This window comes from Antechinus flavipes, chromosome X, assembly GCF_016432865.1.
Source record: "Antechinus flavipes isolate AdamAnt ecotype Samford, QLD, Australia chromosome X, AdamAnt_v2, whole genome shotgun sequence".
NCBI classification, from domain to species: domain Eukaryota; kingdom Metazoa; phylum Chordata; class Mammalia; order Dasyuromorphia; family Dasyuridae; genus Antechinus; species Antechinus flavipes.
In genome coordinates this window covers 25,487,353-25,503,832 of record NC_067404.1, presented here as the reverse complement: position 1 = coordinate 25,503,832, position 16,480 = coordinate 25,487,353, and the positions used below count along the sequence as shown (strand labels likewise).

Genomic DNA, 16,480 nt, shown 5'->3' with positions numbered 1-16,480 from the left:
CAGACAATGAACGCTATTTAGTTCATTCTCTTTCCCCATCGTCTTTGCTGCCAGGAAACACAGAGAAAAACCCAGTGGCCAAAGCAGGGCCCGCTACTAGCTGCTTTCTCCAGCTAGCTCCCGTTTAGTTGATTTTCTCCTGGTATATCTTTTCTTGGATACTGTCTCAATTGATAAGTAGATGAGTTCATTGGGAATTAGAGAGGCTAAAAATTCTCAATCAATCAGATCACATCATTTTCCTGGCTCTGTTCTTTCACTAACGGCTCAGCCCACCACAGAAGATTCTATCCTAATTTACTCCAGTGATGACTTGATGTCCAAGTTCAGGAAATAGTCTACAGAATGCCCAGTTCTATGTTGAGAATGACTTAGAATGAGAGTGATCACCAAATGGAATGGGCTGCCTCATTAGATAGTGAGTTTTCCGTAATTGGAGGCTGAACGATATGGGGATATGGTGGCAAATATTCATCCTTCAGGTCAGAGCTGAACTAAATGACGTCCACAGCCTTTTCTAGCATTAGAATTCTATGGATTTCACGAGTTTTACTTCTCCTTGAATGTGGGTTCTGTGCATGGCAATCTATTGATTTGTTCTTACCTCGTCAAATTCCCATGCTCATAATTCTGGGGGAAGCCAAAACAAATGACATCCCTTTCCGATCCTGCATTTTTTAAATGTACTCACATTTCTATATCAGCTTACACATCCCTACGTAAAATGTACTTTCTACAAGAATCTCTTGATTCATGGTGTCCAAGCATTATTTTGAGCAGGGATATAAGAAGGAATCACTGTCAATTCATCCTGATGGCAGTTTTATTACACCCAAGAAAACGTATTTAGGACCATCTAGGAAAGACATTTATACTATGAAATATCTGGAGCGAATTGAATGGAAGTTCTGCGGTTCTGCTGGAAACGGGCCGCAGCCGGTCCATCTGCTATGCACTAGAGATGCGACTGGTAACTAGGGACCTTGTTCCATCTTAGTTTAAGGCGATGCTGTGTTATTGACATCGAACACCTCCAATGTGCATTCCTTGCTGCAGTGCCTGGGGTGTGAAGGCTAGCAAGAACCTTGAGGAATTGAAGGATTTCATTGAGTATTGATGGCAGAATCACAGGAGTCATTTAGCTCTTTTGCAATCCATCCTCCTAGGATATGCAATTAGTTTCTGTTGGGTAATTAATTTTAAAAATAAGATGATGGAACCTTTTTTAAAAAAAGCAAAAACTCAATATAAATGACTAGAATTTCTTTCATCTGTAAAGGGTTTTGGAAGCGCAGAAAAGGCCCTTAGGGATGATTGAGGTTAACTTCCTCATTTTGCAAAGGACTAAAAAAGATCTCCAGATAGGGGCACTGATTTACCTAAAGACATATAGCAGGTAACTAACTAGCAGAGTCATGATTCAAACTCAGGCTCCCTGCCCCCAAATGCCATAGTCTTTCCACTGTGCCATGGTAATTCTGCGCAGTGCCATTTTGATCGCATAAATGATGTTTGTCCAACATGTAATAAAGATTGAATGAGGTTTTGCAATGAGAATGTTAAAGTGATTTCCTCTAAGACTAACTTGGCACGGTTTATGGCAATTTTGTAAGGATGTTGATAAACTAAAAACTCTTGAAAATTGTCCACTTAATGCCTGCTGCTGGTGATTAGGCTGGCATTAGTCATATTGACATCTCCTGTAATGAGCATGGTGATCAACACCATCGACAATAAATCATCATTTTTGGGAGGCTATAGATATCTCGCACCTTATGGTTATGCCTGGGAGATGCTCCGAGCCAAGTCTTTTAATTATTTATTTGTTTGTTTATTTATCTGTTAGATTTTAAATGACCTTTTCCAACCAGTCCTGAACTATGAACAGAAGAATAGTAGAAGATAACCTTTTTTGACCTTGGCTAAGCTGGGAGCCAAGAGATCTTGTTTCTAGTCTGGATTCTGCTCTTTCTTTATTTGGGATTTATGGCCTCTAGAGCCTCTAAAGACATAGAGATCATCTTGTCCAAGGCCTTTATTTTACAGATCAGCTGAACAACCTTAAGAAAATCATTTTCCATCTGTGGGCCAGTTTCATCATCTACAAAATGAGGCTCTTTTATCAGACAACCTTTAGGTTCTTTTTGCGCTAAAAGGTTTTTGGATTCTCTGAAATGCGGTGCAGAAGGATCAAACAGGAACTTCAGTTCCATCTCAGACTCCCTGAGATGCGCAAATGCTCTCCTTGCTATGAACTTGCAGTCTCCATTGTTGTCAAGGCATCATGAAGAAGAGGCTACCTGAGTTGCAAGTGACATGCTCCAAAGAGTTCATGAAAGAGAACGAGATTGCAAGTTGTCTCTGCTGTCAAACCTACTAAATACAGCCATACCTCTTTTATTACATTTTACAGATATTGCTTTTTTTAAAACAAAATGAAGGTCTGTCGCAACCCTGCATCAAACAAGTCTTTCAGCACCATTTTTTCAACAATATGCTCACATTGTTTATCAGTGTCACATTTTGATAATTCTTGCAATATTTCAAACTTTTTCATTACTATTTACTATTTTTTATTTTTATTTTTATTTTTATAGTTATCATTTATTATGGTGATCTATGATCAGTGATCTTTAATCATGCCCATATAAGACAGTGAACTTAGTCAATAAATGTTGTATGCGTTTTGACTGACTGCTCCACTGATGTGCCCTTCCATCTCTGTCATTCTCCTCAGGACTTCCTATCCCTTGTGACACAAACAATATTGAAATTAAGCCAATTAATAATCCTAAAATGCTCCCTAAGTATTCAAGTGAAAGGAAGAGTCAATCAAAGCTGCAAACTTCATTGTCTTATTTTCAGAAATTGCCACAGCCAGTCCAACCTTCGGCAACCACCACCTTGAGCAGTCAGCAGCCATCAACATCAAGGCAAGACCTTCCACCAGCAAAAAGACAATTCACTGAAGGCTCCCATGATGGTTAGCATTTCTTACAAGTAGAGTAGATCTGTTAGACATAACATTATTCCACACTTAACAGACTACAGCATAATGTAAACATGGCTTTTCTATACAGGGGGAAAACCAAAAAATTCTTGCGACTCACTTTTTTGTGGTGGTCTGGAACCGAACCTACAATATCCCTAAACTGGTAGTGGTCTTTCCATCTCAGTTGCCAATCATCTCTGACACAGGTCCTTTTGACAGGTTCCAAGGGACTAACTAACTGGCAGCCTCTGGTGGCATATGTCCTTTAACAAGGGCCAGAATACATGTCATTTGAAATGGTCTGTTTTGGCACCCCAAAAGAAGAGGCTAGGGTATGGAGTCAGTTCCACACATATGTTCCATGTTGCCACAGAACCTAATCCAACAGATGGAAGGAAGTGGTGGTGGTGGTGGGGGTGGGGGTGTTGCTGATTTATTATCTCCATTATAAAAGTACTGTATAAATGTGACCAGTAATGATTGGCATTTTATTAATCCTCATTATAATCAAAGTACATCATAGTAAAATAAGACCACAGAATGAGAGAGCTAGAAAGGACCTTAAAAGCACCTAGTTCAGTCATGTAATTTAATAGAAAGACTAAAGTGAGTTACTTAAAATCACATAGATAGTGGGTCCAAATCTTATTTGGATCTGAGGCTCTCTTACTCCTAATTCCATGCACTTTCCATTGTACCACTGCTTAGGGATGTCTGTAGGTGTTTACTGTCTGCACCTGTCACGGGTATTGAAGATCACTCTATTTCCTCAACTTCTGTTCATTTGGAGGGTGATTTGGATGTTTTTTCTTTACAAAAAGTCTCATGTATACGAGAAACCTGAATATGGAAAATAACTGGATCCTCACTCAGTTTGTTCTCAGCAGGATTGTTGAATTTGGATTTCAATGCTGCCTCAAATGCTTCCTAGCTGTGTGACTATGGATAAGTGTCAACCTCTCTGGGCTTCAATTTGTTCACCTATAATAACATGTAGTTATTATGGTGCAGTGTCCAGTGCACCAGGACTGGTAGAAGGTTATGGATTGCTATTCTTTGAAAACTGTAAGGTGCCATGAGAATGCCAACCCCCTTTATGATCAAAAATCTGAATGTAAGAGGTGTTGCCCATCTCACTCTTCAGAACTGCCACATTATTATCTTGGTTTTTTTCCTCTCAAGCCTCTGTCTCTCAGTAAATGCTCCCACTCTTACTACTTCACTGAGAAAACTGAGGTCATCTCTCTTGAGACTTATCATCATTCTTCAACAACAAGAAAACTCTCTAAAGATATACCTATAAGCTCTTCCTTCTCTCCTTTTTCAGAGAAAAGGGGAGCCTTCCTGTTCCCCAAGGCCAACCCTTCCACTTGTACACTTGATCCAGTCTTCTCTTTTTTCCTTTGGGGCGTCGTTGCATGAAACAATCCCCTCCTCTCTCATTTTAGATCTCTGATTCTCAGTTCTTTTTCCCTCTCCCCTTCTATTTCCCTCTTTTCCTAGCTTCTTGCTTCCTTTCTCTTCTTTTTTCTCTCACTCTCCCTTTTCTTTTCTTCTTCCTCTCCTTTCTCCCTCTTTTCTCTCCCTCTGTCCCTTCCTCTTTCCCCTTCCTTCTCCCCTTCCTTTTTCTCTCCTTCCCTCTTCTCTCCTCTTCCTGCCTTTTTTCCTCTCTTCTCTCTCCTATCTCCCCTTCTCCCTCTCACTCCTTCTCCCCTCCCTTCCCTCTCCTGATATCTCTTTTCTTTCCCTCCTCCCTTCCCCTCTGTCTCTTTCTTCCCTTTTTCCTTCTTCCTTCTCTCCCCTTTTCCCCTCTCCTTCTCTTTCTACCCCTCCCTTCTCTTTCTGCTCCATCCTCCCTCTCCCTTCTGTATCCCTCTCCCCCTCCCTTCTTTTATCTGCATTCCCTCCCTCCCTTCCCTCTGTCTCCCTTCCCCCTCCCTTCTTTTATCTGCATTCCCCCTCCCTTTTTCCCTCTCCCCCTCCCTTCTTTTATCTGCATTCCCTCCCTCCCTTCCCTCTGTCTTCTTCTCCCCTCCCATCTTTTATCTGCATTCTCTTCCTCCCTTCTTTTTCCCTCTCCCCCTCCCTGCTTTTATCTGCAGTCTCTTCTTCCCCTTTTCCCTCTCCCCCTCCCTCCTTTTATCTGCAGTCTCTTCCTCCCTTCTTTTTCCCTCTCCCCCTCCCTGCTTTTATCTGCAGTCTCTTCTTCCCCTTTCCCCTCTCCCCCTCCCTGCTTTTATCTGCAGTCTCTTCTTCCCCTTTTCCCTCTCCCCCTCCCTCCTTTTATCTGCAGTCTCTTCCTCCCCTCTTTTTCCCTCTCCCCCTCCCTGCTTTTATCTGCAGTCTCTTCTTCCCCTTTCCCCTCTCCCCCTCCCTGCTTTTATCTGCAGTCTTTTCTTCCCCTTTTCCCTCTCCCCCTCCCTCCTTTTATCTGCAGTCTCTTCCTCCCTTCTTTTTCCCTCTCCCCCTCCCTGCTTTTATCTGCAGTCTCTTCTTCCCCTTTCCTCTCTCCCCCTCCCTGCTTTTATCTGCAGTCTCTTCCTCCCTTCTTTTTCCCTCTCCCCCTCCCTTGTTTTTCTGCATTCCCTTCCCCTGCACCTTCCCCCTGTGTCCCTCACCCCCTCCCTTTTCTTTTCAGCTTTCACTGTCTTTTCCATTCTCCCTTTCTATCTCCCCTTCCCCCTATTTCTCTCCTCTCCTCTCTCCCCAATTCTCTCTGTTCCTCTTCCCAATTCTCTCTGTTCCTCTTCCCCCTTCCCCTTCTTCCTCTCTCTCTCTCTCTCTCTCTCTCTCTCTCTCTCTCTCTCTCTCTCTCTCTCTCTCTCTCTCTCTTTCACACACACACACACACACACACACACACACACACACACACACCCCACAGCTGGTAAATGAGATTTTTTTTTTAAAACAAAACTTTATTGGTAATGGATTTCAAATAATGTTCACAACAAAGCACACCATTATAGCGGAAGTCATTTCCGTGAAACAGATGTCTTCGAATCACACAGGTTGAATCTCTCAGGTATCCCCCACCCCTCCGCCTGGCCTCTGAGCTCCTTCAAGGGTGGGGGAAATTTGAGAGAGGGACACAACAAGCGAAGGGGGATGGAGAGAAGATGACTGCTCTCCATCGAGCTATTTGCTAGAGAGAGGGGAAGCAATTAGGATAATTCAGAAGCCTCAACAAGGGGCCAGTGAAAAGAGCGATGGATAGCTGTCAGTTAAGCCAGATGAAGGGGGCCTCTGGGGATGGGGGATGGTGGCGAGGCCACCAGGTGAATAAAATTGGCATTCTCAGGGCAAAAGGAAGCTCTTTACCTTAGAGCTGTGCCACTTCCTGTTCCCTTGCTCCCAGCCCCCCTCCCTCCCCCATTCCCTCTCCTCTTCCCCACCCTTGGTGGGCTATCTTCGCCAACGAGCTTCTGGGGAGTGACAATCCCAGACAGGGTGGCAAATCAGTGTCTGGAGATGAAAAATCTAGAGATAAGGATGGCTAAATTGTAGGTGTGGCCCAGGAATTTCTGGGAGCCCTCTTTGGCAGGGATCAAAAACCAGTTAACCTGGGTGGGGTGGGGTGGGGTGGGGTGGGGTGGGGTGGGTAATGCTCTTTTCTGGCGCCCTAGCCTTAGGGACGCAAGAACTGGGGAGTGGGGGAGGTTCCGAGGGAGGGAAATCAGTGGGAGTTGGGGGGTGGGGACGGGCAAGTCTCTCTCCAGTTTGGCAGGAGACCCTCCCCTCCCCACCCGCAGTGGGGATCTAGCCATTCTTTTCCCAAACCCTTGGATGAGATCAGCCAGAAAGCCCCTTCCGTAGGCCACGGACCTAGCTCAAGCCATCTGCTAAGATCCCAGAGGTTCCAAGCTTCCGTGGCCTTCGACCTAAGCAAATCCAGACACATCAAAAGCTTTGGCGGGGGCCGGCAGGGGATGGTGGGAGGGCAAAAAGGAGGGAGGGGCAAGTACGACCTCAAGAATACGAACCAGATCCGTTCGGTCTGGTTTGGTGTGATTTGTTTTGTTTCGTTTTCGATAGAAAGAAGCCCCGATACATTTCCCCAACCTCTTCCTAGGCAGGATCTGTCTGTCTGTCTCTGTCTCTCAGGGGAGGGGTGGGATGGGGAGGAAACTGGCCGAATCTTTCTGGCTGTCTTTTTTTGCCCATGGATAAGCTTCTAAGGTTACAGGGGAGAGGTTAGGAAGGGGATGCGGGAGGATAATGCGGGATTGCAGCAGTCTTAGGAATGGAAGGATTTCCAACTTGGGGTCCCCCTGGCTCCCCTGCTCTAACTATCCAGCACCAATGGAATCTTGGGGAGCTCCCAAAGCAGGGGCCCGACCCGTGGGACGGAGATACCACCCGGGGGGGAGGGGGGAGGGAGTGGGGGAGGGGAGAAAAAGCTGCATCTCGCTTTGGTGATGGTGATAAGGCTCGGGGCTGGAAAACTGACTCACGACTTGCATGGAGTTGGGCAGAGAGCGGAGGGAACCCAGCCACGGGGTCTACCTGTTGGGGGTAAGCCAGCAAGGGGGAGGGGGGAAGCAGTGGGGAGAGGGAAGGAGAGGGAAGGGGGCCATCTGGGATTTGAATCTCCCTCGCGGCCTGCAAATACCTCAGCTTTCTGATCTCCCGAGGGAAAAAAGAAGATGCCAGGAAATCTGGGGCCTTCTGGCTGCTCCATCCAACCCCCCACCCCCGCCCCCAAAAAGGAAGCCACTAGGGGGCCACGCCTAGAACTCAGCAAACTCCTTGGCGCACTTCTCGGTGATGGAGACTCGGATCTCTTCCTCCTCGTAGTCTTCGAAGTTACTTGTGTCACCGGGGCCTTTGCACTTGGGGATGAAGGGAGCTTCCACCTTCCTCTGGTAGATGGCGATCCAGTCGGTGGTGGAGAACCACTTGTGGTTCTTGATGTCGTTGACGCCGTTCTTGAGGTTGCCGTAGCGCTTGGTGAGGTCCACCTGGAGCAGGTTGCGGAGCAGGTCCTTCAGGTCGGAGCTGAAGTGAGAGGGGAAGCGAACCTTGCCGGAAACGATCTTCTCGTAGATCTGGATGGGCTGGTCGGCGAAGAAGGGGGGGTAGCCCGCTGCCATCTCGTAGATGAGGACTCCCAGGGCCCACCAGTCCACGGCCTTGTTGTAGCCCTTGCTCAGGATGATCTCGGGGGCCAGGTATTCGGGGGTCCCGCACAGGGTCCAGGTCCGGCCTTTGACGCGCTTGGCGAACCCAAAGTCCGTCACCTGGATGTAGCCGTGCTGGTCGATGAGCAGGTTCTCGGGCTTCAGGTCCCGGTAGATCAGGTCGAGCGAGTGCAGGTACTCGAAGGTCAGCACGATCTGGGCAGCATAGAAGCGTGCGTGGGGCTCGCTGAAGCGGCCGATGCGCCGCAGGTGGGAGAACATCTCCCCGCCCAGCACGTACTCCATCACCATGTACAGGTTGGTGTTGTCCTTGAAGGAATACTCGAGCCGGACGAGGAACGGGAAGTTGACAGCCTGCAGGATGCGTTTCTCGTTCAGGGTGTGCTCGATCTGCTTCAGCTTCACCACCTTCTGCTTATCCAGGATCTTCATGGCAAAGTGGTTGCCCGTCTCCTTGTGCTTCACCAGCATCACGCGGCCGAACGAGCCCGTGCCCAGGGTCTTGATGCGGTCGAAGTGCTCCAGCTGGGCCGTGTTCTGCGCCGGGGCTTCCCATTTCTTGAGAAATTCCTCTTTGGCCTTGGCCAGGAATTCTTTCACGCTCTCCAGCTCGCTGCCCTTCTTGGCGGTGGCCGCGTTGCCCATCTCCGCGGCTCTGGCGCTGAGCGGCTCGGCTTGCTCCTCGGAGCCCGGGCTGCGGCGCTGGCACCGGCGCTGGCGGTCGCGGGAGCCCTCGGCCCCGGGCGGGGACGGCTGCGGCAAAGGCGGCGGCGGCGGGAGCCGGAGCAGGAGCACGAACGGCAGCACGAACGGCAGCAGGAGCTGGAGCAGGAGCCGCAGAGGCAGCGGCTGCGGCAGGAAAGGCAGAGGCTGCGGCCAGAGAGGAGAAGAAGAAGAAGAAGGAGGAGGAGGAGGAAGAGGAGGAGGAGGAAGAGGAGGAGGTGGCGGCGGCAGAGGCTGCTGCGGCAGGAGAGAGGTGGTGGCGGGAGAGCAGGGAGAGGCGGGAGAGGCGGCGGCGGAGGAGGCTGCGGCTGCTGCAGGAGAGGCGGCGGCTGCGCCTAGAGAGGAGGCTGCGGCAGGGGCGGCGGCGGCGGCGGCGGCGGCGGCGGTCGCGACTCTGCTGGCTGCCGTAGCCCTGATGCCCCCCCTCCTCCTCCTCCTCCTCCTCCTCCTCCGTGGCCCCCCCGAGCCGCACCCCCTCCTCTTCCTCCTCCCTCCATGGTCCCCCTTCCTCCTCCTCCTCCTCGTCTTGGCTCCACGGCCCCCCCTTCTCTTCCCTCCATGGTCCCCCCTCCTCCTTTTCGTCCTCCTCCGCCTCCTCCTCCCTCCGTGCCCCCCCCCGAGCCGCCCTCCTCCTCCCTCTCCGCCGCCCCCCCTCGCCTGCAGCCGACGCTCAGCTCCCGACTCTCCCCCCGAGCCGTGCTGCGGAGCCACAACCTCCCCACCCCCGAGCCTGCCGCTTTTGCCCTGGAATTTGAATGTAGCCCTCTCCCCAGCTCCGGCGGGAGCCGGCCTTTAGCTAGCCACTAGCACGCCCGGCCATCTGCATCTCCTCCCCTGGTCCCGGCCCTCTGCCGTCACACCTGCTCCCCCGGGCCGCCGCCGCCACAGTTGCTAAGGCAGGCTGGGGGCTCGCTGACCACGGCGCTCCTCCTTGACTTGCCGTGATTCTCCCATTGCATGGAGGGTAACACACAAGCATCTTTGCCCAGAACGGGCTCCCCCTCCTCTCTCCAGCCTTATGTCATAGCAACACACCCTCGGAGCCCTCTCCACTTCCCCACTGCTCCTCGCAGTCACCCCACGGCCTTGGTGCCCATTCCCGGCCCTGCCACTTGTTCTCCCTCCTGGAACCCTTCCTTCCGGGCCTGGCTTGGGGGCCGCCTCCTTCCCCAAGCCTGCCCTGGTCTCTTTCAGAGGCGGTCTAGTTTACAGAAGTCAGATTGAGGGAGGTGGGGGGGCAGAGTACCGACTGGCACCTCACTACCTCCGTGACCTTGGGCCATCTTCCCGGGCCCTTGTAAAAGGAGGGGGCTGGGCTCCATGGCTCAGAAGGTCCCATCCACTTTGAACACTCTGCCAGCCCTGCCCTCTCAGTGACATCTCCAAGGGAAAGCAAACTGCCTCTTTAATGCTGTCACTCTTATATAAAGCTATCACACTCTCTGCCCCAGCATTAGCTTTGTGGAAGGGGGAGGGGGGGCAGGAAGGGAGAAGCTTGAATTTGGAGTCCAAGGGCCTGGGTTCGAATGTCCACTCTGCTCTTTACTAGCAAGATGACCTTGAGCAAAGTCACCTCTCAGGGCTTCAGTTCCTTCCACCTTAGGGCAGTCCCTTCCAACTCTGAATTTGAAGGACCCAGGCTGTAGAGAGAGGTACCCGGAGGCTGCTCTTTCCCATTGTCTAGATGGTATTTACAACTCAGATTGCACAGTACTGAAACATCTCATTACCCCACAAGCTCCTCTGGGGGCAAGAACGAGGTGGTTTTTCACCCCGGCCTTCCCCGTGGCCAAACACCGAGTTTTGCATCTGGCAGGAGCTTCCTAAATGCTCCTTGGCTTGAATGGAAACCGAAGTGCTACATAAAGATCAAAGCTGCCCCGGAGTGGCAAAGAACAGAACACTGAATCGAGGAGGAAGCCCCCACCCCGAGGAGGATGCCGATCTATTGGGCGTGAAGAAAACCAAAATCTCCATGAAAGGGCATCCTTTAGGAAATCAATAGGACCAAAGGCAGTTTTCCTAGTAAAGGGAACGCATTTTCAACTTCCCCGCTTGGCCTATACATGTTCTAGGATTCAAAGGACTGAGGATAAGTTCTGGAGCTGTGATTTCTCAGGATAGGAAATGCTTAGGTGAGGGAACCTCCTCTGTCTGCCAAAGGAGGTTGGGATCTCCGAAACTGACTTTTAGCTGCACGGAGCAGAGGTGGCCAAATCCAGGCTGGCCAGGCAAGTGATGTTACAGTCCACAACTCTCCAGATGAAAATGATCCCTGGGAGATAGTTAACGAAATACAATAAAACACGGACAGTATCACGTATTCAAAATTAAGACAGTCTGTGGCCGGCCGGCCGGGCTCCTCATGTAGGGATTATCTGCCTTTGTGATACCACGAGACTCCAGCTTTGAGATTTTCCCAGGATCACACAGCCAGTGTGCATCAAAGGTGGGATTTCGAACCCGGGTTTTCTGGCCTCGAAGCTGCCTCTCCATACATTATGCCGTGTCTCTACTATGATTAAAATGCCATCACTACTCTCTGAAAGCAGGTGTGCCACAGACAGATGGCATAGTGCCCAATGTCCCTCATCCAGTCTAAAAAGCTTTTTTTTTTCCCTTCGGAGAACCTTAGGGTAGTACCATTTAAGAGAGGGGAAGGGACTTTAAGGATTTCCTAGTGCAACCTATTAATTTTGAAGATGAGAAAACTAAAGGTCAGAGAAGTTAAGTGATTTTTTCCAAGATACACAGCAATCAGAATCAGATTTCATACTTCTGACTTACACAGATGCCATGCTTTTTTTTTTTAACCACACCAAACCCTGTATGTAATCACGATCCATAAGGAAGGAAGCACGCTGCTCCAAGTGGAAGAGAGAATGGGTTTCTCTACCCCTCACCACTTACCACCGGCCTACCATCATCCACTTGGAGATTGGCCTGTTTGCTCCTGAGAGTGGAAGGGAAAGAGTCAAAGGTAGCATGAGAAGGCAGGTAAAAGAGACCCTCGGGTTTCTGAATTGTTGTAGACGCAGGGGTCCTCCAACTTTTTAAATAGGGGGCCAGTTCACTGTCCCTCAGACTGTTGGAAGGCCGGACTATAGTTAAAACAAAAACTTTGTTTTGTGGGCCTTTAAATAAAGAAACTTCATGCCCTGGGGGAGGGGGATAAACGTCCTCAGCTGCCGCATCTGGCCGGCGGCTGTAGTTTGAGGACCCCTGTTGTAGAGCTTAACACTGCTCTGAGACTTAGAGCTCCGAGGAAAACACTTAACTTCAGCAATGAAAGTTTGCCCCATCCAACTCAACGAGACAAGTGTTTTTTTAAGCAGCTCTTGAGACATGTAAGGCACTGTGCCGAGTGCCAGAGACATAGGAACAAAAAAGTAGCTCCCTTCCTAAAATGGCTTAGAGGTCTACAAGACAAAACAATAGAGAAATAGAACTAAGGGGATCGGGAGAGCCTCTGTAGAAAATGAACTGAACTCTGTGGGGCACCAGGGGATGATGAGCACTGGCAGGAAGGAGGGAGAGCATTCCAGGTTCGAGAGCTAACCTGCAAAAATACCCAAAGATAACGAGATGTGGAGTTTGAGGACGGAGGGAGCCAGTTTAGCTCTGTGGAAAGGAGTAATGTGTAATAAGCTTGGAAAGCAGGCTCAGGTCAGAGAGTGAAGGGCTTTAAACACTAAGTCAAAGAATGTGTATTTTATCTCAGAGGCAATAAGAGGGGCAGCGAGATGTAGTAGTTGGAGAGTTTGATTCCCTTCCCACCTACAATACATACTGGCTGTATGTCTAACGGATGAGTCACTTGACCAAGCTCGGCCCGGACCACAAAGCTCCATACTGGGCCTTGGACCAGATGAAATGTAACCGGGAAATAATCGATGAAATAAATACAAATACAATAAAACATAGATAACGTTAATATGTGGCTCTCCGAGGCAATGTGCTACTGACAAGAATCTTTTCGCGTGGTTTAGTGGCCCCATTTATGAGTTTGATACCACTGCCCAAGACAATTCTCAAAGACTGAGACTGAATTGAAGAGGGAGATTCCTCACTGAGATTTTCCTATGCTCATGAAATCACAGGTCCGGTCCTTATTCCTGGAGGCAAAAAGGATTTTGTGCTTTATGAAGATGATTCTGGCAGCTATCTGAGGGTGTATGGGAGAGGTGAATGGGCAGGAAAGAACCTTTAGGGACTGTCAAAATGGTGTTTCTTCAAAGAGGACCAAGGACATAGCGGAATAATGTCTCGACTTGCTTGTGAATTGGATTCAAGTGAGGCGGAGCTGATCAAATCACTCTTTTCAAGTCAAGTGGCCAGACAAAGGTCAAGACAAATGGTGATGTCCAGGATACAGTGGATAACCTTGGTGCCTTTGATGTTTAACCGAGCTCTTAAGTACTCCAAAGAGCCCACTTGAGCTGCCTTCCTAGTCACTGGAACAAACTGTTCTCCTCTGACTATTCTGTTTGGGAAAGTCTTCACAAGTGCAGATAAGGAGAAAAAAAAGGACAGAATATGGTATTCCTAGGATGAACAGAGGGCTGAGAAAAAAACATCAGTATTTCCTTGTAGGTCAGGTTGGATTTAGGTGGCTTCAGACCCTTAATGCACGCCCTCATGGGAAGGAAATTGGAAGGCCCTTCTTAGAAAGCTCCTTCAAGAGTCATACAGAGCTTCAGAACAATGAGCACCCTTAGGAGTAATCAGTCTAACTCACCCCATCCCCAATCACTGATGAGAAAACTGAGGACCAAAAAAAGGTTAGGTTACACAGCTAACAGGTACATGAAATAGGGTTTCATCCCGCGTTTTCTAACTCCATATATAGCATCCTTTCTATTGTGCCATGCTTCTTTGGGTGAAGGGAAACAGAGGTCTGATAAAAAAAAATGTTTTGGTTCCTGGAAGCCCCTTAAGAGTGCTCAACACTCTTGATTCCCCATGGACCAAGCCAGTCCGTGCTGGCCAAGGTGAGTGGTCAAAATTCCTTAAAGTCATAGAAAAAGGACTAGCTGAATTCACAGAAAGGGTAAAGGATTTGCTCTTGCCATGTGAGTGGCAGTGTAGTACCGTGGGTTCAAAAGTCTAGTGTCTTTACTAGCTTGACAGCCTCAGATCCCAGGACTACAAGGATGGGATTGTAGTGAAGATGGTGAAGGAGGATGGGTCCAGCCCAAGGCAGGGTTGTTTACGAGGACAGACTGCATTTCCCTCTCCAGTGTACCACTTCTGAGCATCCCTTATGCAATTGATAACAAGGATAGATAATAATTCACTTATCTTATTTGATCTTCAGAACACCCTGGAAAGTATGATAACTATTATGATGCCTACTTTATAGGGGAGGAAACTGAGGCTCACAAATATCAAGTGACCTGCTCAAAGTCCCATAGCTAGGAAGAGGCAGGGTTGAGATTCGAACCCCAGTCTCCTTCCTAGGTTCCATACTCTCCTCACTCCCTATGACTCCTCTCACTTTTGTCTTTGATGTTCTGTGGTCTGACTTTCACAAAGACACCATTTGGATAAGCGGAAATGACTTCCTGTATTCACTCAATGATTAACTCGGAAACAAAGAGCCCGGTACAAGAACAGCACACCTCAAGCCCCCGAGTCCAATACAACCTAAAGGTTTTTCTGTTGTCTGAAAGCTAAGTCGCCCTTGTCCTTGCTTATACTTTGCCCAGCCAGGTGGGTGGCATTCCTTTGGCTCCCAGGATTATATAACTTTCATCCTCTCTTCTGGGGGGTTTCAGTCCTAATTGATCCAATCACTTATCTTGGTCACAGCATGAGGTCTCAGAGCTGATCAAGCCTCCTTGGCACAGAGTCCAATATGCTGAGACCCTGGGCAGCCAATGGGAAACTTTTTGGCGGGTGGCCCTACTACCTCCAAGGCCAAACATTTGAAGCTGGTTAATCTTGGTCGCTTAGATAGATGTCAGCTACTTCCTGCCTTGATTGCTAAATGGACTAGGGACATTTTGGCAACTCCTGAACTTGTCATAGCAAGGAATGATCGTTTCATTCATCTCACATGGAAGGAGGGTGTCTGGGGGTTTATTGATGGCTTCAGATGAACATTGGCTTTGTGGCCTTGGGGATCGTGAGGCAGGAAGCAGGAAGTCGAGTTTCTTCAGTGGCAGGGTGAATTAAGTTAATGGTTTAGCAGGGTGTTAAGAGCGAACTAGAAGAGTAACACCCAAAGGATCAGTGGCCGGGAGATGGAGAGTGAGGGACTGGTCCCTCAAAATATTCTTCAGTAACTCAATGATGCATGCTGCTTCAGTATTTCAAATATGAAGAGAATGGTATTTCTGGAATCAAGTAATTTCCAATAGATTGTAAACTTCTTGTGGGCAGGGATGACTTCGTTTGATGATTCTCTTTCACTAGCACCTGACATAGGGTTTAGTACATTTGTTGGTGTGTGGAAACCCCCTCTCCTCACACTGATGCCAGTCCTGCTATTGCTTAAGACATAGTTTTGGAGAACTGCTGTGGCTGAAACATTTCTCCTCCTGAGACCAACCTGGTGATAAGATCCTCTGAATTCAGACAAGACATAACTGGGCTCAGCGTCTAAGCCTTTCTAGCTTGGAGAGCATAGGATTATAGATTTAGAACTAGGAGGGATCTCCGAGGTCATTTATTCTAACCCCCTTATTTTATAGATGAAAAAATTTGAGTCCCAGAAAGGGAAAGAGACTTGAATTTGGATACCTTATCAATATAGAATGTCCCAAAGTCTGTGTGCCATTATAAGTTCTAATATCGGGGGGGGCACCCGTACTCGTATACATGCATACGTGTGTGTAGGTATGTATATTGTTGTTTGTGCTTAATTTTCAAAGAGGACCAGTGACGTCAAGAGAGGTGATGTCTTGACTTTCCAGTGAAGTGGATTAGCACAAATTTGTCGTCCTCATACTCTCTTCCTGAGTAACTGAAGTCCAGTAGCAAGTCAAAAGTGCAGACAACTGGAGGTGGCTCAGGATGCAGTGAGTGAACTTGGCATCTTTGGCATCTCTGATGTCTGACCAAACTCTAAGCAGTCCATGGAGCCCGCTTTAGGCATGTGGCCAATGAATACGTTCCAGCTTCTTAAAGTCACAGGTGAGGAGTGAGTGAAGGCAGACATGAGAGGTGGATGAGTGGCCCTGAAAAGAGCTTGGTAGTCCTCACACCAGAGGAGCTAATACACTTAAATGCCATCTATTCACATACATATAAATATACCCTGATGTATATGTATTTATGTATTCACTTTATATTTACTTCCATATTTACTTATGGATTTAATTGTTGTCTTGACTATTAGAATACAAACTCCTTGCAAGTAGGGATTTTTTTTTTGGGGGGGGGGCCTGTGTCTTCTTTGCCTAGTATAATGTCAGGCACATTGTAAGTGCTTAAGAAATGCTTCTTTAATCCAATTAATGAGAAATCAGGGGTGGGGACTTGTGCTTCAGCATAGGAAATAAGATGCCACCTTTGGAGTTTCAAAGGTGTGTCTACACCTAGGCAAGAATGTAAAATCAATCTTTCCTGCATACAAAAAAGAAAAAAATGCTAGTTTATTAACTGAAAGATTTTCCTGAGG

The 16,480-nt window shown here is 48.3% G+C and overlaps 1 protein-coding gene across 1 annotated transcript; it reads right to left on the bottom strand.

Moving 5' to 3' along the window:
- Positions 1-5,889: 5,889 nt before the first annotated feature.
- LOC127543087 (cAMP-dependent protein kinase catalytic subunit alpha) lies at positions 5,890-8,862 on the bottom strand. Its single transcript, XM_051969106.1, has one exon. It carries the CDS (start codon positions 8,776-8,778, stop codon positions 7,723-7,725), a length of 1,056 nt encoding a protein of 351 aa, XP_051825066.1. The 5' UTR covers positions 8,779-8,862; the 3' UTR covers positions 5,890-7,722.
- Between the last annotated feature and the right edge of the window lie 7,618 nt (positions 8,863-16,480).